Source organism: Prenolepis imparis, unplaced genomic scaffold (assembly GCF_030444845.1).
Source record: "Prenolepis imparis isolate NDT839.2.m4 unplaced genomic scaffold, iyPreImpa1.0 SCAF_10, whole genome shotgun sequence".
NCBI classification, from domain to species: domain Eukaryota; kingdom Metazoa; phylum Arthropoda; class Insecta; order Hymenoptera; family Formicidae; genus Prenolepis; species Prenolepis imparis.
This window is the reverse complement of record NW_028141168.1, coordinates 8,247,677-8,270,890: the sequence shown is the minus strand read 5'-3', so window position 1 is coordinate 8,270,890 and position 23,214 is coordinate 8,247,677. Positions and strand designations below refer to the sequence as shown.

Sequence of the window (23,214 nt, the reverse complement as noted above, 5' to 3'; positions counted from 1 at the left end):
ATCAAGGACATTCGTACAGCTATGCGATAAAATTAATTTAGATATTATCGATGATTTACATTTCTCATGAACCAATCAGTTTTTCATTCCCTCCATTACGTTCTAACAGATTTTATATGTGTTTGGCTGAAATAAAATCGAGTTTTTTCCGACAGAGAGAGAGAGAGAGTAGCCAAAAAATTTTCCAGTTAATTAATAATTCCAATTCACATAATAAATCAATGCTTAAAAATTTTGTAATACATCGATATTAATAAGTACAGTTAATTAAGAAAATATCTTCTCTCGTATCTTCTTTAATTTATAAAAAAAAAACTTATGAAAGGAACACAAATTCCTATGATTGATCCGATTGATCGAATATTATTATATACATATATCACGTGTTTGGGAAACCCTGTCCATAGTTGCGTTTATACAAATGATCGATCGATAGGGAGCAGACCCTTTTCAGATCACGGATATATTAATTGGAGAAACCAGCTGTCGCAGTAGAACGTATAAAATGCTATTCAAATGTACGGCACAGAAGAATTATAATCGTAGAGCGTATTCATACGTTTGTGCAATCCATTCGTTGTGGGCGCAAAGAGTCCGCATTTAAATATTCGCTAACGAACGAAACGGCACAGCTGTTTATCGCGATCTCATTAAGACATGCTTGACGAACATACGTTGTAATTATCTCCATATTAATAGCGTATAAGAGTCTTTTAGATTTTTTATAATTAAGCACACTGCTAATTAAGCCAGTTTTGCATTTATTAGTGTACTTTCTACATTTTTTGTGCACCGTTCTACTTTGTTTGTTTCGAGATTGAGTACTATTTTGCAATAATAAATATTAGTTCACGAACGGAGGCTAATAATCGACAATATTAAATGTACACAGCAACGTAAGACCTATTTTCTCTTATGCAGTTTAAAAATAGCTTAAAAAATGCGATATATATAAAAATTCAAAATGCGATATTTAAGAATAGTTTCAAATAACTCACCCTATTGGGTTGCACGTGCCAGCTACGCCTCTTCCCATGTCTCTGTATGCCGTCCTCGGAAATGGTTAGGTCGGCTCTGCTGCCGACCAAACAACCCCCCGTATCGTATTGGCCAACCAGAAGTCTCAATCGATTTCCTGGACAGATGCCCTATAGGGCAGAAGAAAAAATATTATGTAATAACACATGCAGCTTGAGACTGTAACGCTTCGAATTAATTTTTAATCGCCAACATGCCTTGAAAATTGAATGCATTTTATCCCTCATATATGTAATAACATTTTAATGCAAAACGGATAAATTTAATTTAATTTTATTATTACTAATTTATTTATATTATTTATTTCTAATCACATTTCTAGTAGTTTTATTTATTACGTAGAGTTCTTACATTAAAGTCTTCTACTGAAGAGACTTGTACAAGATAATTGCTAATCGATTACAACTTTTTAACGCTAAATAAAAATGTTAAATTATTATTATTATATTCTATTATACATGCTTATATATTTTTAATTTATAAATTGACCTATTCCTTCTTCCTAAAAAAAGCGCGGTACCTCTTAGGTTCACTTGCACGTATCGGAAACGACCCTCGAAAGGGAAGACTCCAATTAGGCGTCTGTGAAAGTATATCGCGAGTTTGTCTAATTCTGTGAAATCGAGACGAAAATAAACGTTACACCCTCCGTTGTAACACGTCTTGAGAAACGAGCGTTGCCACTATGAAATGCACGCCGCGTAACTCATTCGTTTATCCCGCAACGTCTCAGGAGTGCTACAAAGTTGTAACTCATAAATCTCAAGAGGTATGAGTGCCTTTGGTGGGAATGACATTAACATTGCAAGCACGTTAACCCGAAAATCTTGAATCTATCTAATACCTGTAGGGATTTCGGATCTTCCAATAAATTTTGCATAGAAAAAGAAACATAAAGACAGAAACGAAAGAGAATCTGCAAAGCGATATACATTTTTTTAAATTTATGTCAATAAAAAATCAAGTATTATTTTAATAAAAAAATTAATTCTACACTGAGAGAATTTTCTCTTAAAATTTACCCTGAAAATCATGATAATCGTGGGACAATATGGTGCGGAAAGAATTTTATGAGAATTTCTCTGATTAATATATTTATCACAATAATAATAATATATATCACAATAAAAATAATATCTATCACAATCAAATATAAAACTAAACTGCATAATAAAATTAATCAAACATGTTTTATATTTTATTCTGCGATAGATATTATTATTTTTATTCTGATAAATATATTAATCAAAGAAATTCTCATAAAATTCTTTCCACACCATATTGTCCCACCATGATTTTCAGGGTAAATTCTAAGAGAAAATTCTCTCTGCGTACTCTCTACAGTCGCGAATGATTTTCTCGCGAAAAGAATTAAAAAAAATCGACAACATATCAACGTTCCGCGCTGAAAGTTGCGGAAGCATCCATCATAGCGCGCTCAAACATCGCCGATTCGGTCAATGCCTTTACCATTAGACTATTCCGACGACGTCAGAAGTTCCCGGGTTTCCAATAAAGATCAGGAGACCGTATCATTCAATTACCTTCCCACCCACGCGGTGTCGCCTTCATTCTCAATTACCGTCACACATGTGTTCAAACAGGTCGCACGTGTGTCGGCAGCGGCGGTAGCCGACGAGAAGAGTATTTCGACAGATGAAAGTCATTTTCAGGGAAAGGGGTTTGATACGATCAACGTTTTACGAGGAAGTTATCCGAGGTGAGACACGCATACATGGAAAGATAGAGAGAGAGAGGACACGGAAATAATCTCGCGAGACTCCAAAAATTATAATCCGAATTAATCGATCGAATTAATTGTGCGAGACGTTCGATAGTAGCTTAATTTTTTATGTAAATTTTATTTACGTCTTATTACATTATTTTTCAATTTATTTATTTATTTTTTTAATATATACATGCTTTATTCTAACATCTTTTACATTATTATCTCTCCAGCTCTAAATTTTGCTCTCAAAGATATTTACAATCGATCGAATTAATTGTGCGAGACGTTCGATAGTAGCTTATTTTTTAAATAATTTTTCATGTAAATTTTATTTACGTCTTATTACATTATTTTTCAATTTATTAATTTATTTTTTTAATATATACAAGCTTTATTCTAACATCTTTTACATTATTATCTCTCCAGCTCTAAATTTTGCTCTGAAAGATATTTACAATCGATCGAATTAATTGTGCGAGACGTTCGATAGTAGCTTAATTTTTAAATAATTTTTTATGTAAATTTTATTTACGTCTTATTACATTATTTTTCAATTTATTTATTTTTTTTTTGTAATATATATACATGCTTCATTCTAACATCTTTTACATTATTATCTTTCCAGCTCTAAATTTTGCTCTCAGAGATTTTTACAATACCCTATATGTATTACAGTAATATGGTTACTAGATCGAACGTAAACCGTGCAAAATGCACGGTCGTTATTTCTATTTCCACGATAATAACATATTGCCTCGTCATACCTTGAGAACCTTCAAAGCGCTTCGGTGTATCGGCCTTTATGCATTATACAGGTATGCATAAGTAATCGCGTGCACGTGAAACTCGTACGTGGAAACCGTCGACAGCTTAATTATCGCTACATATAAATTCATTTGTTAAACGGAATATATATCATAAGTAGCTATCGAAAGAGAAGTATAAAATTAAGGGAGTTAAAATTTAGAACTCGAGAGATAATAATGTAAAATATGTTACGTATATATTACAAAAAATTAAAAAAATATAATAAAATAGTAAAATTTAAAAAAAATGTAAAGTTTTTACTAAAAAAATTAATTTTTGCGATTTTCCATTCAACAGTCTGAAAAATTAAACAAAAAAAAGTTATATTAAAACAATTGAAAAATGAAAAGCCAATTGTTTAAATGACAAGAGACAGTGATAATATGCTGGATTTTTATTATATATATTAATATAATTAAATGTTTTGGATTTAATAAATAGATCTTTTTATTAAAATTGCCACAGAATTATAGTTTGAACATTATCTGGGGAAAAAAACTTTTTAATTATCCCTTCGCCCTTTTTGTTTTCTAATTAAAAAAATGAACATAAATATCGGCGATTCTTAGTAATTGGTTTAATCGCGTATTCTCTCTCTCCAGTTGTGCAAATCGCAGAGTGCAATCATGTCTGGCATCATCAGCATGAAGGCAGAGAGATCACGAGGCTAAATCATCTAGCGCGATCGAGTGTCCTATTTTCGCGATAATAACATCGCTCGGAAGAGAGTTTCATTTTATAACACGTCTTATCCCTTATATGCATTATAGAGACGCGTGTAAATAATGCGCGCACGAAATACGTATACATATACGTGCAAGCGCCTGACGTGTGCTTCGTTAATACGGTAGGTAAGCTCCATTAAGGAGTAATAGATCGGGCAGAGTCGGTTAATGGAAACGCAAGCAGAATCACGAGAGATCGACGAAGAAGTTTCATGCATTGCACGTTCGCCTATTATGCGTTCTCGATTAGTAACAGGTGTAATTGAATCGTATTGGAATTGGAATTTAGATTTAAAGACGAATTATAGGATCGGTTTGAGATAAAGCACGAGTCGATCCGTCCAAGGATGAAATTAAACTTTTTTGATCTACTCTCTATAAATGAACTCATTCAAAGTAGGTATATAGAGTTTGTAAAACTTATGTAGCAATTTCCTACACCGTGAATTACTTACACAGTTACTTCACAAGAATCTTAAGCTTCTACAATTTTTTTTCCCCCCGGAAAAAATTGCAGATGTGTTTAAAAATGTATATTTAATTATATACTTTTCGTTAAACTCTTACTTGTCTACCACGCAGAGCGCACAACCACCATCCCTCAAGACCAGCGGTATTTTGTTCCAATACAGTGAGAACATCCCCTTTTCGAAAAGCCAGCTCGTCTGGTGCCTCGGCGATATTATCGTACAACGCTCGCGCTTTCACGCATTTTTGCTGTAACACAAAAAAATAACAAAAAATATTAGTACGATATATACTTTTGCGCACAAAAAATACAAATCGAAAAAAAAAAATAATATAAAATATGAAACGGATATTATAATTATAAAATCCATATTTTTAATATGATCAGTGTTTTGCGCGAATTTCTCCGAAATATTAATTTTCCTCCATTCAACGTTGTGTTTACGCCTGCAAATTTCGCCTTTGAACACGTTATACAATATGTATTCTGACTCGACACTTTTCGCAGCGGATGTGCGATACGCACTATAGACAGATGGTACATCGTCGTCGGTATCGGTGCCGCAATTGGTTTCATTCGAAAAGTCAACGAGTCAGGCGGTTTCCATGCACGCGCCAATTGGGTAGCAGCGCGACTCGTCCTTTGGCCAATTTAAATCCATAAAATCCTAGCACCATCTCGCCGCAGCCTCCCTCTCGTCCATCTGTCCCGTCTATTTCGAGATACATCAGCGAATCAGTCTCTCTCTCTCTATCCCGTTGTTGCGTGTTTCGTCGTCGAGAGGAGATGTAACGATCACTTAAGCGACGATCTCGTCTCCGAAGTGCACCGCTCGATAGACCGCGTTTTACGAGGAAGCTCTGGGACCAGAGCTCCTTCGCATCTCTCCCTTCTTCCTCTCAAGTGAGTTTAATTGAAGTGTGTCCCGACCGTCTCTCTCTCTCTCTCTCTCTCGGTCTTTTAAGTCTTTTTCTATTTTCATCGCCAACAAACAATGATGTCATATACGTGCCGTCTTCGGCGAAGTTCCGGCACCGTCCGACGAAGCGCGTAATTAAGGAAGGCGTCGCTATATACGATCATTAGCGAGAGCCACTGAATATAATAATTGCCTGCGCTTCCACGAAAGCCACGTGGAAAATCGAAATTCTTACGATGATGATGATAATTTATTTCAATGCGATGCGATTAAGAAGAGATGATGCATGTTTTCCGAGAAAAATTACGCGGAAAAGCGAGAGATAAATAATAATCAAAGATCGAAACATTATATAATTGTATGAGATATTAAAACATTGAATAACATTGGAAAAGTTTGAGAAGGAAAATAGTAATTAAAATTAAAAATTAAAAGATAAAATTTAACCTTGTACTTTCGTTCGGTGAAAGAATTAAAGTAGAATTTTGCTAACAGAGTAAATCGATATCGTAATTCATTCTTAACGAAGGTCATTCTTATTCCGTTCTCATTAAGCGATCTCGCTTCGATAATCAACTTGCATTCGCGCAAGATAAAAATAATAACCGCGAATTCACACGGAAAAATATATACGAATAAGTATATATATAAGTAATATAAATATTAATCAAATTAAATTATAACTGCTTTCTCAAATAACAGTAAGTTTTTTCGCCGCCAGTCCGTTACATAAGCTTCGTTAACATATAATAATATTTCAGATTCATTATGAAATTCCATTTCGTATGCCGTATTCCATACGGCACACATGTAATATATTCTATGTTCTCTCTTTTTCTCTCCTTTTGGATACATAACTCGTAAATGTGAAACTGCTGTCACTTCAATCAAGAGCGATAAAGACTTTTTATTCCTGCATTATCATCAAACAATGAATAGTATCTCACCTGCATTGCAAAACAAAACTCTGTATGTTACATCATGTATGTACAATCTAAGTAAGCATATGAAATATGTATATGGAGAAATCTCCATCAGTATCGTAACTAGAATCCCCTCATATAAAGATATTCATGGGGACCTATAGTTAATATTTTTTGAGAATAGTTTTTAAAATTTTTAAATGTGTACTGATTGTAAAATGTATTTAAGAAAAATTTAAACATAAAAAGAAGTTTATGAAAAGAATCTTTTAAAACAGATAAGTGACATTTTAATGAATACCTTATACTATTTTAACAAATGTTATTAATTTATAAGTTAATTTATTATTTTTTCAATTATTCCTTTTTTTATAATGTAGAAAAATATTTCATTTAGAATTGATGATTTTACACATATATTACACATTATTATACACATATGTCTGCAATTCTTACTGGAATATATAAATCTACACTACTCGTATATCTAGTCGTACATTTAAAGCCGTTTATCTCTCTATCTATTTGTATTGACGTTTCAAGTTCATTGTATGTGGCCCGAATACATCGATTCTATTTTCGGAACGATCAGGTTGTACGTTATGAATGCAAGCCCGTCAAGAATGCAGGTCGTTACCATATAAAAGGACGCTTGTCTGTTCCGAAACCTTAAGCCAGACGCACAGGTACATGTATTTATGATCCTTTCATTGACAGTTTATCCTAGTAGATGGTTGTGTCAATCAAAGATTAAGATAATTTATATAAAATTTTATCGATCAGTATTTTTTTAAATATCAAATAAAATATATTCTCTTTAAAGAAATATTTTAAAATATAAAAAATATACTCTCTTTATTCAATGAATTTTTATCTTAATATTCAATTAAGCAAATATGTGATATTTTGTTCAATATTCCATTACAAAAATATTTTTATCTTAACAATATTTAACTTATAATTATATTTTATCTTAACAAAATATTTTTTATCTAATAGAATTTTTATTTTAAATTCTTTTGTAAAATTATAAAATTTTGATAAAATTTAGTTTGGAAAAAAATTTGATTAATAATTAAATTAATAAATAATTTACATTAATAAATAAATTACATTTTCTTCATCAAATATCTAAATGATATTGCAGGAAATACTACTACTCGAGAATAGTAATTTGTTTGTACAATATGTATTTGTATGTGCAGATATATAAGTTTCTTATAAACAAAAAAATTCCTTTAATTTCAGTACATTTTCCTTGAGTAATTTGTTATTTTTAAAATTATAGCTTTATAATATAATTATTTTACACTTTTATCTCAGCTGGTGTTAATATTATAATCGAATTTTAAATTCATCGATACTGTCCATTTAAAATTTGATTTTGACAATAGCAACGCAGGCCGACATGAAAAGGAACTTTAATAGCTACCGATATAGTCCGATCGAAAAAGGGTGGTCCATGCCACCGGAGGCCGTATTTACGCAGCCTTTCTATTGTTCGGGATAAAAAAGGGCACCCGCAGACATCTGCGTTTGTATTATTTTTAGGGTGAAAAAAAGCACCAAAGGGCGAGGTCAAATAGCAGTCTCATGTTTACACGTAACCCAGTTAGTTTCGAATGCAACGCAGAAAGTGCAGTTAATTGTTTTCGTATTTTTTTTCTCTCTAGGATCTTTCGTCCAATCGGTTAAGATTCGGGATTTAAAAGTGATCACTCAATGATTCATGCACGAGTAATTCGATTCATCAAACCGTTTCATCGAGGGAGAAGAACGCTTCGTGTCCTTTGCATAATCCCATCGATAAGGATAATCACATCTATTCTGATTGAGAGGAACCGAGTTGACAGAATCGAAATTGAATAGATTTACTATCATGTAAGCATGTGTACTCTTCTAAAATATTTCTAAAAAAACTTGAAGTTTTTTTATTTAACAATAGCGAGTTAGAATGTGTATGTACTATGTCTATACTTTATTTATGTTCTGGAATAAGTCGAGAGTAAAAATATATAAATGATTAAAAAAATACAATCACTATCCTCAATTTAATTTCTTAAAACAATTTAATTATTTTTTAAAAATATATGTTTAATGTAAAAGAGATGATCACATTTTTTTTTACTTTTTGATTTAAAATATGTCATTTGAATGAGATAAAAAAAAATACAGAATCCTACGGTTTTTATACTGACAGTCTATTTTGAAATTTAAATTACAAGGGATGTATATTTACCAGCTTCCATCCCTCTGCACACGAATGCGATCCGAACACGTGTGTCATAGAGGTAAGTAGCCTTATACAAATACGCGTTCGACCAAGCATGTGTATATGTATATTTCGCAGAGGGTTAAGACCGCTTTGTAGACACGTGCCGTTTCAAAAGGAAGTGAAGTAACTTTACGGTTACGTAGCTCTCGTTTTTACTGCCAGCATATTAGTGTTATCGTGTGTTCGCCGACAAAGAATTAATATGTTTCTTGAATACACAAAAATATGTTTCTTCTCTAAAGTCGTCACAATGTAATTTAACATCCCGTAATAAAATATTATTCCAACAAATGTAGTTAAAAAATATATTAATATTTTTTTTAAATAAAACTAACATATTTTGGAATTACATATTTAAGATTATTTTTTGAAAAAGTCCAATTTTCTTAAATTTTTGATATAGTAATGGTCGTTATAATATATTCTGCATACAAAATACAAAGCTTTTGAAAGAAATCTTTGTCAGAATTAAATTACTACGAATGTTAGACATGAGATGCTGCGCGTCAACATTCTCTGAAACATCTCTGAACTTTTGCATCAGAGTGTCCGTAAAGTCTGTAATCCAATTACAAGTAGGCTTATAAACGATGGCACGTACTATGAAGGGTCTATAAGTGTATACTCGCGTGTAATGCTGGGGTTTAACGTATCGTCGAAGTGCGCGATGAGCGAATAATGCGATTTATTTAATCATGTGTAAATGAAACAGGCGGGGAAGTACGCCTGTGTCAACTCCGATTTTTCAAGCTCGAATAACATTTATAAACGCATGCGAGCTTCGATTCACTTTCCATCTCATCAAAGTTCAAAATAAGATATAGAAAATGATATAATCGATTTTCAGACAGAACTTATTCGCTCATCGTTTCGAGATACGTCAAAATATCAATGTGGATCCAAATAAATGTATTTTCGGAAAAATTTCGAGATGACGCTATATACTTATAGCAATCCTATGAAGAACTATGGGAGAATGGGAGTTTATTGTCTGTTCACGTATACATCATCATTTTTTATATATCGTGACGCACGTTTTATTGAACTCATCAATCATAAAGTGACAGAGGACGAAACTAGTAACATCTTGGGGCACGAAAGTTCAAGTGGAAATAATTAAAAAAAAAAAGGTAGCTGTGAAATCTGAATGCTTATCGAAATCTTATCTATTCATAGGGTAGATCCATTACTGTGTCGTGTCTACAGCGAAAAGCTCTTTGGCCGAAATATCAGTATAATTATAAGCGTGCAATTCATGCGTGAATGAAGAACGAGCGGGTCGCGTTGGTAGATCTAACGGAAAATGAAAGGCTACACGTCGGGCGGTCGTGTTAAAACGAGTCGGTCTTTCTCTTAGGGTTCGCGGGTCGACGGAAACGATTGATTAATGAGGAACGTGCGTGCGCGATGCGACACACAATTACTCCGGCTACGCCAGACGCACCAACCGCCCACGCACGTATCCATAATCCGTCTCGATGGACGTGCGTGCGAGAGCAACGCGTCGCGTGTGAAAATAGCAGTCGCCATTGTAAGCCTAAAGTGGACGAAAAATCAAATTTGCGCCAAAAAGTTTCTTACAATTTACATATATGACCAGGCTTATCGTACTTTAATAGAATCGATATTTTTGTTTCGTTACTGATATATAATATGGAGCACACTAAAATATATTAAAATAAATCTATTAATTTGTAATACACAGTTGGAAAATGTGTGTTTTCTTGTTAAAAACGGTCCCCGTTAAAATTTTTGTGTTAAATATTTAACACATTCATGTGTGAATTTAACATATTGCTGTTATGTTAATTGGACTCAAATGTTAAATTATTAAAACAACTAAAAAAAAGTGTAAAAATAACACAATGTATATCTATTTTTAATTTTACACAATAAATATGTTTCGTATTATTAGTGACAAGATTTATCTGTTAAAATTTACAGAAAAAAAATGTTAATTTTACTTTATAATATAAGTGGGGGTGATAAAATGTAAAATTAACAATTTTTTAAGTTAATTTTTACATTAAAACTATGTTAATTTTACACAAAATTTATTTTAAGTTTGCATTTATTTTATGTTAAAATATTAACACAATATTCGTGTCACCATTTAACATATCCGTATTATGTTAAATTAACAAAAATTAACAAAAATTTCTGTGAACCGTTTGGGACAGGTGATATTTGTTAAATTTAACACAAATTTTTCAACTGTGTAAAATAAAATTTATTAACTTAAAATGAAATAATAATTATAAATTAAATTATATAAAAATAAATAAATAAAAAATAATTTATTAAAAATAAAAAATTCTAATGACATATAAAATTGAATATTTCTCTGTTAAAAGGATACTAAAGAAACTACGGAAGTCGCAGATGATTTGTAATAAAAAGGGATGTGCTGTTAATTCCTGATACATCTCGGAATACGAGAACATATGTGCAACACGAAGAATTAAATCGTTCTAAAAATGGGGAAGAGGGGCGCGATCTTTTTAGCGATACAATCTCGATACGGTCAGTTTTGAATTAGCTTGCATTGTACCAGTCTCAGAATCGTGATAACAAGAATCTCAGAATAATTCTAGGGGATAAAGAGACATCCTGTCGCACGAAACAGCACCTTCTGCTCACGACAGGAGGTAGTCCTGATCACGCCCGGCGGCGTGAAGGAGGGTGGACGACGGCACGCACTATCCCCGGAAATTTCGGCACAGGAATGGACGGAATACATTTGCATAATTCAATTCCCCGTCCAGCAGCGGAAGCTCGAATTGATCTTATCCTGCGCGGCGCGAGTCCGTCGAAAATACGCTCCCCTTTCCTCGCTTCTGTTAATCCCTTCCCTTATCTAACGTGTTAAAAAATTGCCGATAAAAAACATGCAATCAACGTGTATTATATGTTTTATAAATATAAAATATTTTATAAAACAAGTATGATGAAAAAATTCGCGAAAAATTATCTCTGTAATTTATATATATGTGATGCTAAAATTAAAAAAAAATATTTATATAATATATTTTAATACAATATGTATAAAATATATATAAAACGCGGTCATTATAATATGAAATATAATTTAAAATATTTTTCATATTAGAATATCTCACGGTGGAGCAAATTTCAAATTTCTCAAATGACCAATGAAATTAACGTTATAGAAATAATATATTATTTTTATGAAAATGTTCACATGTATCTCTCTGCATAAATAAATTTTTACAATTCTCATGGATGTGTATAAGTGCGAGAATCAGCGCGAGAATAGGCGAAACGGTCACGCGATGATTTGATGAAAGCAATAAAATAAAGCAAGCACAATAGGATGAACAGATTGCTTGATTGGCGAACGAATTGCCAACGAACAATCTCAGCAAGCGACTCGTTGCTAACCGTTCGTTCAATCGATGTTACACAAATATTATGTGCAAGTATTATACCAACAGCATAACATACTTTTTAAGCAAGTTCACAGCAAGTTAATAAATTACGGAAGTAATACTGCTCGTAGTACGAATAAAGTCAATTCTCTACGACTCTACGGTACAAAATTCTCAAAGGGGAAAAATAAGCTATTTTATATTGCACACACATGTTTCGCACAGAATAGAGAACCTATTATAATTACTATATAATTTAAAAATAGTAGAAAAAAATATTATCCCACACACGAACATTTTTCAGGGATAAAAAAAAATATTAATTTGTAAAAAAACTTTTATGAAATATGTTTCATCATTGCATGAGCGTAATCTCATGACATTATTAAGAATATCGACGTTGAAAAGGTAAGGAGAAAGAGCAATACGACACACATACTATTTCTTTCTTTCTCTCTTTGCGTACTTTAGCATTGGGATCAGTGCTATATTTTCAGATCGTGTCTCTGTCCATTACGCCCAGGTGAGCACATGCTGATTATGTAAGTAATCCGAGAATGCAATGCGAACTAAAAATACCAGGTAGGATAAGGGGAGATAAAGCCAATGTCCCAGATAGCTCGCATTTCTCCTCGTTCACACATTCTTTTGGAATAGTTTGGTTTAGTTTAGTTAATTTAAAGCAAAAAAGAAAATAATTTTTAATGATAAAATTTCATTGATTTGAATGAGACTTTTGGTACTTAAACATTTTCGAGTTTATTAAATTTAAATGTAAAGATAGAGAATTTTTTCGATTTTTAGATCCGTAATATTTAATCTGCAATCTTGCGTTTGAAAATTATAATCTCGAAATTGAATTAATTGTGAAATAAAATCTAGACAATTTAAGTAGTGCGGAAACAAATAATAATGAGTTTTTTTTGTACTAAATTTTGACAAATTTATTTGCGACAAATTTTTTATTTAAGGATTATTATAAAACTGATATTTATAGATTGATATTTTAAAAAATAATTGCAACAAAATTCTCGCTAAGAAAAATTTAATTCTAAATTGAATTGCTTCGTGGACAGAAGAACATGCAAAGGAAACTCGAGAATTACCTTATATATATATATATATATATATATATATATATATATATATATATAAGTTCTGGAATTAAGAGGTGGGTGCTGTGTAATTATCTCGCGCGAGATAAGAGAATCGCGAGGTGCCAACAAGCACCGACATCTGATCTTTTCGTGCCACGCTATAATATTTATTTGAAGTAACCTACGTGAGAAAAAGAGATAGAAAGAAGAAACGAGAGACAAAGAGAAAAACAAAGACTTCTTTGTAAGAGGGAACGAGCTGGAAAAAAATAAGTCTTATAAAATCTTCCGCGATGTCATGCAAATAGATTTGAATGGTCTTTTGTTTTTACTCACAATCAGTGACGAAGTTAAACTACAAAGGTGGAACTTTTATATTTAATGTGTGCAATGTGCTGCGAAAATACAGAATATATCGAATAAAAGAGATTTAGAAAATATCTCGATTTTGAGTTTAATAATTAAACTATTTTCGATCAGTTTCCAAATATATTAAAATTATAGTTATTAGAGAAATTCTATATAAAATATACCGCAAATATTGCATCAAAAAAATATATGCCATGAAATATGTGCCATTAAACGTCTAATAAATAATTAATCTCTATACTTTAAAATACTTGAAATAATTTTTTCTGTGGATATAAAAAAGATAAAATATTTAAAACTAATATTTTTTTAAATAGAGATTCCTGAAACTATAGCCTATCAAAATATGTCTTCAATAAATTTATATAAAAAAAAAAGAAAAGATTATTCAGAGCAATGTCAAATTATTTGGAAGCTGTTTATGAAATAGAAACACATGTTCTCAATTAACAATTAATTGGCATTACTAATATCCGATGAAAGATTCGAGATTGGCAGAATTGTATATAATTCAGGGAACTAATGTCAAGTGATGATGCTAACTCTTTATGACTAATGTTTGAAGCGGAAATCCGCCGGTCGGAAATAGCAATTAATTTCGTCTCGAAGCTTCATATCTTTGCTTTTTCTTTCTCCTTGGAAAGAAGATCTTGCTTCATACCGTTTACACTGCATTCTTGACATTCTTCGTGACTCATCAATGCTAACGAGCATCTTACCAACGCAACTTTAATCAACATACCATGATCATGTATCATAATTGAAAATATTTTTCTCCTAAATATTCTAATATACTGTGTATTTAATGGCGACAGTTTAACATTTAGAATACCGTTAAATAAAACAACCTACAAATTATATTAATTATATTATCCTCTTTTTGAGAACAAGGTTTATAGTTTATAAGAATTTATAAACTATAGCTAACTCTCTAACTATTAACATATTTAATATTTTATATAGAATATAGTTATAACAAGAATATCTTTTATATATCTTATACGCACAGTTGAAAAATTTGTGTTAAATTTAACAAATATCACATGTCCCAAACGGTCCACAGAAATTTTTGTGTTAATTTTACATAATACGGATATGTTAAATGATGACACGAATATTGTGTTAATATTTTAACATAAAATAAATGCAAACTTCAAGTAAACTTAAAATAAATTTTGTGTTAAATTAACATAGTTTTAATGTAAAAATTAACTAAAAAAATTGTTCATTTTACATTTTATCATCCCCACTTATAAAGTAAAATTAACATTTTTTTTCTGTAAATTTTAACAGATAAATCTTGTCACTAATAATATCGAACATATTTATTGTGTAAAATTAAAAGTAAATACACATTGTGTTATTTTTACACTTTTTTCCAATTATTTTAATAATTTAACATTTGAGTTCAATTAACACAACAGCAATATGTTAATTTAACACATGAATGTGTTAAATATTTAACACAAAAATTTTAACGGGGACCGTTTTTAACAAGAAAACACAAATTTTCCAACTGTGCAATTAAAAAAACACATATAAAATAAATATTAAAAAAATACGTAAATAAATTACTGATTCAATTAAATCGCACCAATTCTTTGACACTTTCAACATAAATTCTCTGCAAAATATCTTTATCGTTATAATCATATTCGTAAACTTGATGTTACGAATTCTTCGGATCATATATACGCGATTATAAGATAAACGGTGCAACTTGTGAGATATTAGCATCTCTCCGCGTGTAATCCGTTAAATACTATTATAAACCCTTCAAACTCTCAAGACAGATTCTATAGCCTAGAGAGATCCGCTTGGAGATGCAATTACTAGCTTGTATAAAGTTCAAAGATGTAGTCGAAACCTTCAGACGCGGCGCGCCACTTTTCGTCAATAATGAAAGAGCGGACTGTCAATAATTTTAGTCAAGACATTTAACAAGACTACCGCATCGTGATCGATACAGCATAGACGACGGCGTCACGCATAAATTGTCGTGAAACTAAATTTATAACGCGGGAGATACACGCGAGAAAAGAAAGCGAAGGAAGTTGTCGCGTCTTACAATCCTGAATGACTCGTTTTTTCTCGTCATTTCCTCGTTACACCTAGTCCACAATCATCGTTCAAAATTGATGGTAGCATTTAAATTATCTCTAATTTATCAATAAATGCACGGATATTAATCGGTTTTTACTTTTAAATATATAGGTTCTTCAACGAAATATTTTTTTAGAAAAGAATCTTTTTGCTTCTTCTTTAAGAATAATAATGTTAAAGATAAGAAATCGTTTAGTCTAATAAGATATCTTCTTCTAGGAAATTTTTATAGAAAGGAAATCAAATTCGATAAGAATTTTGAATTAGACAAATAAAATTGAAGAGTACTGTCATTGTAACATATTTTACAAATATTTTATATTTTTATGATAAAAATTGAGATATAAACTCAATTTATTGTATGTTGGTGAAAGTACGAGATAATAAGGCAAATAAAATTCCTTCGTTACCTGGAGATAAAATTTTGTTAAACAAATGATATATAATTATTTTCCAAAGAAAGAAAAATTGCCACGAAACAATGTTGCTCAAAGTTTCCTAGATCCTGGAGCAAACGAGCGTTAAGAATCACGCCACGTATGCGTAGAACATGATTAGATGCCTGCAATTCGTTCGACGGCCACTGATACCTCATAAATATGCATAGGTGCACCTCATATGCGCATCCTGCGTGGCGGCAAGAGAAAGAAGATCGACCGAAAACGTGAAGGTCTTCAGGACGAATGGATAATCAGGAGCCCTTTCGCTTTATTCGCGCCCCCTTGTTCCCTCTTCCTCACGGGGTAATAAAAGGTCGAGATCCTTCTGCTCTGAAGTGTCTCTGTTCGTGCTCGCTTTTTAAACGAGGGTGCATGTACCGAATGCGAGAAGAAACCACGCGCTCTCATTGCGTTTGAGGGAATGAAATATTTAGCGGCGTCTATGTTCATTTCGGGTCACGTAAATTGTCATCTTGATACTTGATTTGCATACGAAATAGCGTTTTGCTCCAAATAAATTAACTTTTAATTCGCGACATTATCTTTCATATAAGTCTATTATTCTATTGTACTCTGCGTAGAAAAAAATGAGAGAATATTAATACTAATAAATATACTATTAATTATAATAATAAAGATATAATAATAGCTTTTAATAAATAAAATAATATTTAAAAAATATAATAATATTTTAACTTGAAGCTATAGATTAATATTCAGTGATAATATTCAAGACCAACAAAAATTTTAAAAACATGTACGCAATCTTATAGACTGACCTTTACGAGTTATTTATGAGATATCAATCGGATGAATTGCAAGTACTTAATCATAATCAATATATGTGGCATGATTTTTAACGCTAGTTTGTTCCAGGAGCTAGAAAACTTTTAGCAGTAGCTACTTGAACAATAATATATTTATATGTATAATAAATAATACTTATATATAAAAAATAATGATGTTAAATAATTATAAATACGAGAAAAGAATTAAAATTATTTTTGAAATAAGAGAGTTAACAATTAGATAAACATACATAGATAATATTTAGTGCTACATATAATGTCATATATAATATTCTATAAAAATTATGATAATCTTCTTTTACATATATATAAATATATTTACTTGTTTATACTCAAAGTAATAATATTTCGCGAAAAATATATCTCCCTAAAAACTGCGCTTCCTCCCAAGAGAGTCTGTCATGATTGAATTACGAATCGCCAGTATCTCTCAGTGTAAATAAATATTCATGGATAGATAAGTCTCTCTCTAGAGGTGTCTCGTGACGAACGATAAAATTTAATTATGATACATCGACAAATACATTAAGAGACGAACTTTGCGCATTCGATTCTACGATAAAAGGAAGTATGAGTCATTCTTTTATGATATCATACTCAATGACTTTTTTTTTTATTTTCATTGCTTTTAAAAATAGAGAACGCAGAAAATGAGAGAAATAGTTATAAAAATCTCATATATATATATAAAATATTTAAATGTTTGTTAAAAAATATTAGTAATATTACTTTCTCATATTTATAATAAAAAAATAAGTATATATTATAATAAATATATAATTATAAGAGAATAATATTTATGACCAAATAAATATATATAAAAAATATATTCAGATAATAACTTCTCTCATTCTTTTCTTGCGCATTAAAATTTTTGATATTAATCGTATACCAAAAAATTTATAAGATTTAGATTTATAAGAAATCATAACGTTCTGGGTGTTTCTGTTAAAAAAAACTCTGATTTAATTTTTTACAATATAAATAGAAATTTATCAGTGGGGATCTCTCGGGATATAAATACATTCAAATTGATAGTGATCACTTGTACATATGTACACACACACACATATACAAAAAGGTGGAAACTTGCTCTCTCATATAACGTACACTGAAATTGCCGATCATTAAGAGCATCCGGTCTTTGAAACGCCGGTCCAAGTTTACGAGACCAGTTTCTGCACCCGAATCAATTTGCAAGAGCCGCGCGGAGTGTTGTCGATCCTCGCTCTTCGTCTCGTGAATAAGAGAGGATGCTATATTCGTACTTACAGTAGTGTACACATATATTGATCGGTTTGTATGTGTGCGTCGCGACAATAATAGTAATTATTGCTACGCAAGAGAGCAGTAGAGTATGTCATTACACTTAATGTCCCTCATAGAACGACCGTGTGTACTTGCAACGGATATGCAATTTAATAGTAAACTGCAAAGGAAGTAGAGAAGAACTTAAATGCCAGAATTTCATCCATTTATAAGAAGCTGAATTTAATCTGTTTATGAAAAACCTGATACACACACAAATCATTTTATAGAAGGCGTGGATATATACATATATATAGTATATAAATTACCCCCAAATATTTGTTGCAAGTGAAATCATTAATTATAATATTTTACATCAATCATTTAAAGCTTCGTATCTTTATCTTTATCTTAGTGTTTGCAAATTAATTTTTTTTATTTTATTTCAGCGAAGATATATGAATCTGTAAGCTCTACATCTCCATTTTGTTAATATAACACGCGTCGCCTTCGACATTCGACCGTCACGTTCCCGACGATCGGATCTCTCGTACAGTTGTGGAAATGTGAAATCATGAATGACAACTGGCTCAGAGGTTAAAGGTTGAGCACCAGTGAGTAGCAGGACGTAACATTTGGTTCGCACGTGGTAAAAACGAGCAGTTTCATTTAACTTCGTTCATTCACTATCGTAGCGTATATAAATTTACTATTGTATTATTATAAATGCAATTCGCAGAGATTTTTTCACGTTCGTGCAACAATTTTATATCTGGTTTTAATATTAATTTACGCGACATTTAAACTTTTGTTCCAACTTACTTTGCGCGAAGACATTAAATGGGTTTAAACTTTATGAAGATTATATCGTTACAAAAGGAGTTTATATGCATGATGCGATATTGATTAAGATCTGAATAGGATTTTAATTATGAAACTTTACGCTCGCGAATCTTAATGGAGGAAATTATTTTCTATCCATTTATTAAAATTAAAATTATTATTTTAAATAATAATGGATAGAAAATAATTTTTGATTAAAATTCGCGTGCATAAAGATTCGTAAAAAAAATAAGTCCTATTCAGATTTTTTATATTTCTCTCTTTTCCTTCTATTCTCAACCATATTTTCCTTTTTCTTCGTTCTGTTCTTTTCCCAGAACAAAGTGCTAGTCCAATAAAAAATTCCAAAAGTACTACTGCAACTTTGGGAGGAACTGTTCAACAGAAAATCGCAGTGTCGCTACAACAAACAGTTGTCCTAAAAGTCTCTCACAAGAGCTATACTACAGCGGCCACCCACGTGTGTCTTGTATTACACGCATTGTCGTCTCTTCGTTGCGGATTTTAAACGCCTTGGGACGGCGACAGCTCGGACACAAGAAAAAAGCAAAAGAAACTTAAATCCTCGAGGAGACCAAGGACAATACGTTATTTTCTGAACACTTTCAAGGGCTTGGCCATATCACTAAACCGGTGTTTAAATCCTCCAGAAAAAAATACAAGGAGTTTGCTGAAGTAAATGCTGGTAAATATAAAATAAATAAAGTATATAGTCAAGTGAGTCAAATGATTTAATGAGTGATTCAAATGATTCAATCCCGTTTATGGAATCTTAACATTTAAATGTTTAAAAAAATTTTATTTTAAAGCTCTTATAAATTGCTAACGAAACATTTATATATTTTTTTACTCGTGAATAATATCTGCTGATATTTTAAGCTTGTTAAATATCATCGCGACTTTTTATTCCTTCATAATCCCTTTTAAAAAATTTCACGCAATGGTTTGTCCAATAGCTTTTTTTTACACGCCGAGTTCGCAGTTTTTTCATATTTCACTAGTCACCCTTCAATGCTTTTACATGAATGACATATAAACAATATCTATTGAGATGGACATGTAATTCGATACGGATGGAATTGAGTCCTCTTTTTTTCGATACAAGCATCGCGTGCGACGCTAATATTCGCGCTCCCCTAACGCATTTTCATTCCTTCATGTATATTAAATGCATCCAGTTGAACGATCGACGACATTTGCAAATAACCGAGTAGGAAATGGAAACCTCATGCGGATGCATACCTGCCGGATGCATATTCCGCATTATCTTTGTTTGCGCGCGAGTTCTCTCTCTCAAATTGTCGATGGTGCGCGCTCGGCATTCATCCGCATAAAGATCGCGAGAGTCATTAAAATGCATGGGAATCCCGTGCGAATACGCTGGTATAATACGTAAGCATGACATATGCATACGAATACATTTTAACCCGTTGCACTGTGAAAGAGTTTAATAAGCGTACGATCTCCGGCGATTCTTATATGTATAATTTTTGTACGACTGATATTATATTAAGCATGCGTAAAAATAATTTTGTCACATAATTAAATGTCATACAATTATGTATAATGATTATAATTTTAAGATTTTCTAGATATACTAGATAAATGTATTTTTAATTGTAATTGTCTTATAACTACTATATAAATATCTGCACATTTGCATAAAAGAAGAAATACGTGATGTATATATTTTAAAATCATTAATAACATATTTTTTGCAAAGAATATTTTTCAAACAATTTCCAATTTTTCTACGATCGAAATAATTGCACCGATCGTCGTAAGAACGTTTCAGCGTAATCTACAAGTGCATCGGCGGAATGCAAGCGAACAGGAGGCTGGCAGTACTTTGCAAAGACGCTCAAATGTCGCCGGAGTGTCGATCGCATTGATCGAGAGACGTCGAGTGTAAAATCAAGATAGAGGTTCCATTAAAATTGCGCTGTGGATGGATCTGACGCTGCCTGTCGGCTGTCACATCTTTCGAAAGAGTATAAGGATCGCATTCATAAGAATCGTTGCAGTGGTCCGCCGTGATCCTCATATGGCGATGATGCCCACATCGCCGTATCGATTCCATTGCCGTTTCCGTCGGCTTTTTATTCTCCCTGAGATCTTTCTCTCCCGGGTTGCATCGTTTTTATCCTGTTTCTGTCCGCTTGCATTCCTTCGATAACTTCAGTATGATATATATTAAATAACTCGTATCAATTTTGCCTATCGATCTTAATCTCTCGATATCGATGCTGCATGTATAAATCCTATATGTACCTAAATATCGGTATTAAATTATACCAGTAATTATTCTCGTTAAAAGTCTAGAGGAAATTATAATTCTTGCTTTTTTTATATTTCGATAATAATTCCTAAAAAAGAAATTGAAAAGTTTTGTTTTAAAGGGAAGAGTGCAATAGTAAACTCATATAGCAAAACTATTCATCTTTTTACGTCTATTAAGCTGACACAGCCATCTTTTTTATGTTCCTTTTTCTCAATATTGGTTAACGTATCTGAATAATTTTTTTTATTTTTATTTTGATCAAAAACTTTGCTTCTAAACTTCTAAATTTTTATTATAATTTAAGAACAAAATCAACTCAATTATTTTGATGGTTCATAACTTTTGATAAAATTACAATTTCTTTAAACCGGATGATCAAATCATAGTTTATTAAAAAGAACGAAGAAAATAATAATCAGATAATAATAATAAAAATATAATAAAAATAATAATAATCAATGATTTCCGAGAAAAAGATTGAAAAAGATGATTTTATAATATAAAAGAGCATATCAAAGATTTTGACGCCATTCTTATATATGTTCAACCTTTTTTTTATATTTAGACATGATTAAAAATTATTTTATATAACTCAAAACGTTCAGGAAATTATTTACATTTTTTCAAATAAAAAGAATTTTGATTTAGTTATTTTCAAGTGCACTCTTCCCTTTTAAGTGGCGCGTGTAACTTTTACGAGCCTTTACGTACGTGGATCGTTGCTTTAAGATCAAGAGCACTTTACCCGCAATAAAAAGCTTCGAAGTGGAAACAAATGACTCCGTCTATTCAGAATTTTGGAAGCTCTCCTAACATGGCAAGTTCTGGTCCTCGTTTTGAACCACGAGAATCACGACGTACCGTTGTTAATCGGACTAGTGCGCTTTTATCTTTAAGACCTCTCCGATTTCAAAGTCGCGACCGCGAGAGAATAAGTGTGTCTGTTCGTTACTTATTTTTTTGAATCTCTGAAAAACCTCATCGAGGAAATAAATGCGTTGTATGTAAGCACAACCGTTAATTAAATTACACGACTCATTTAACGGAGACATAATTTTTTCAGACAAATGTATTAAGCTAATTGATCATTTTCGTACAACTCTGTTGAAAAATGCAAGCGCGGTATTATTTGGAATAATGAAATAATAATAATTAATCGTCCGCCTTGTTTTTTAATACAGGATCACTTTGATTTTCACATTGTATTTTTAAGCTCCTTTTGCTTACGTAAATTTATATAATCATGTAATTTATATTTCAAACGCATTTTTTATAGATTTAAAAAAAATGTCAATTTCTAAAATCAGTTATTATAAAAAATAAAAAAATTGCACTTTTATAATAATCTTTTTCAAGGATTATATTTCATATTTAAAGAAGAAATTAAAAATTATATATGTATAATTAAAATTAAAACTTTTTAAAAACATTTCAGCAGCAATATTTTGGCCTCTTTTGCTATTCATATGCTATTATGATATTGTATTAAACGTTTTTAAAATAATTATGTTGCAAAATAAGATCATGTGTATGTGTTACCTAAGTGTGCTTTAATGTCAAGATGTAAGAGTAAAGTCTTTTAAAAAATTGAACAAAAAGAGATTTATTTACGCTGTTGAAATTTCTCTAAATTTCGAATTCAACACTATGATATCGCAAAATGCACTTTGCATATTACAGTAAATAAATAAAAAGAAAAAAGTAACAAAAATAACAGTATTAAAAGCTATCTGGAAAATTTTTCATGTAA

At 31.3% G+C, this 23,214-nt stretch overlaps 1 protein-coding gene across 4 annotated transcripts in view; it reads right to left on the bottom strand.

Annotated features, from left to right (window-relative positions):
* The window catches only part of P130cas (Serine_rich_CAS and FAT-like_CAS_C domain-containing protein p130CAS), a 61,014-nt gene that overhangs the window by 21,795 nt on the left and 16,005 nt on the right, over positions 1-23,214 (bottom strand). For 2 of the 4 annotated variants that reach the window (XR_014426269.1, XM_083048406.1), the window contains exons 2-3: positions 4,867-5,016; positions 999-1,148 (exon numbers count right to left, since the gene is read on the bottom strand). Coding sequence is in view for 3 of the 4 variants with exons in the window: in XM_083048406.1 (XP_082904532.1) it covers positions 999-1,148; positions 4,867-5,016 (300 nt within the window). In the remaining variant the exon portion in view is untranslated. Of the gene's footprint in view, positions 1-998; positions 1,149-4,866; positions 5,017-5,293; positions 5,825-23,214 lie in introns of those variants that run through there. The other 2 variants (XM_083048407.1, XM_083048408.1) reach the window with 2 other exon arrangements.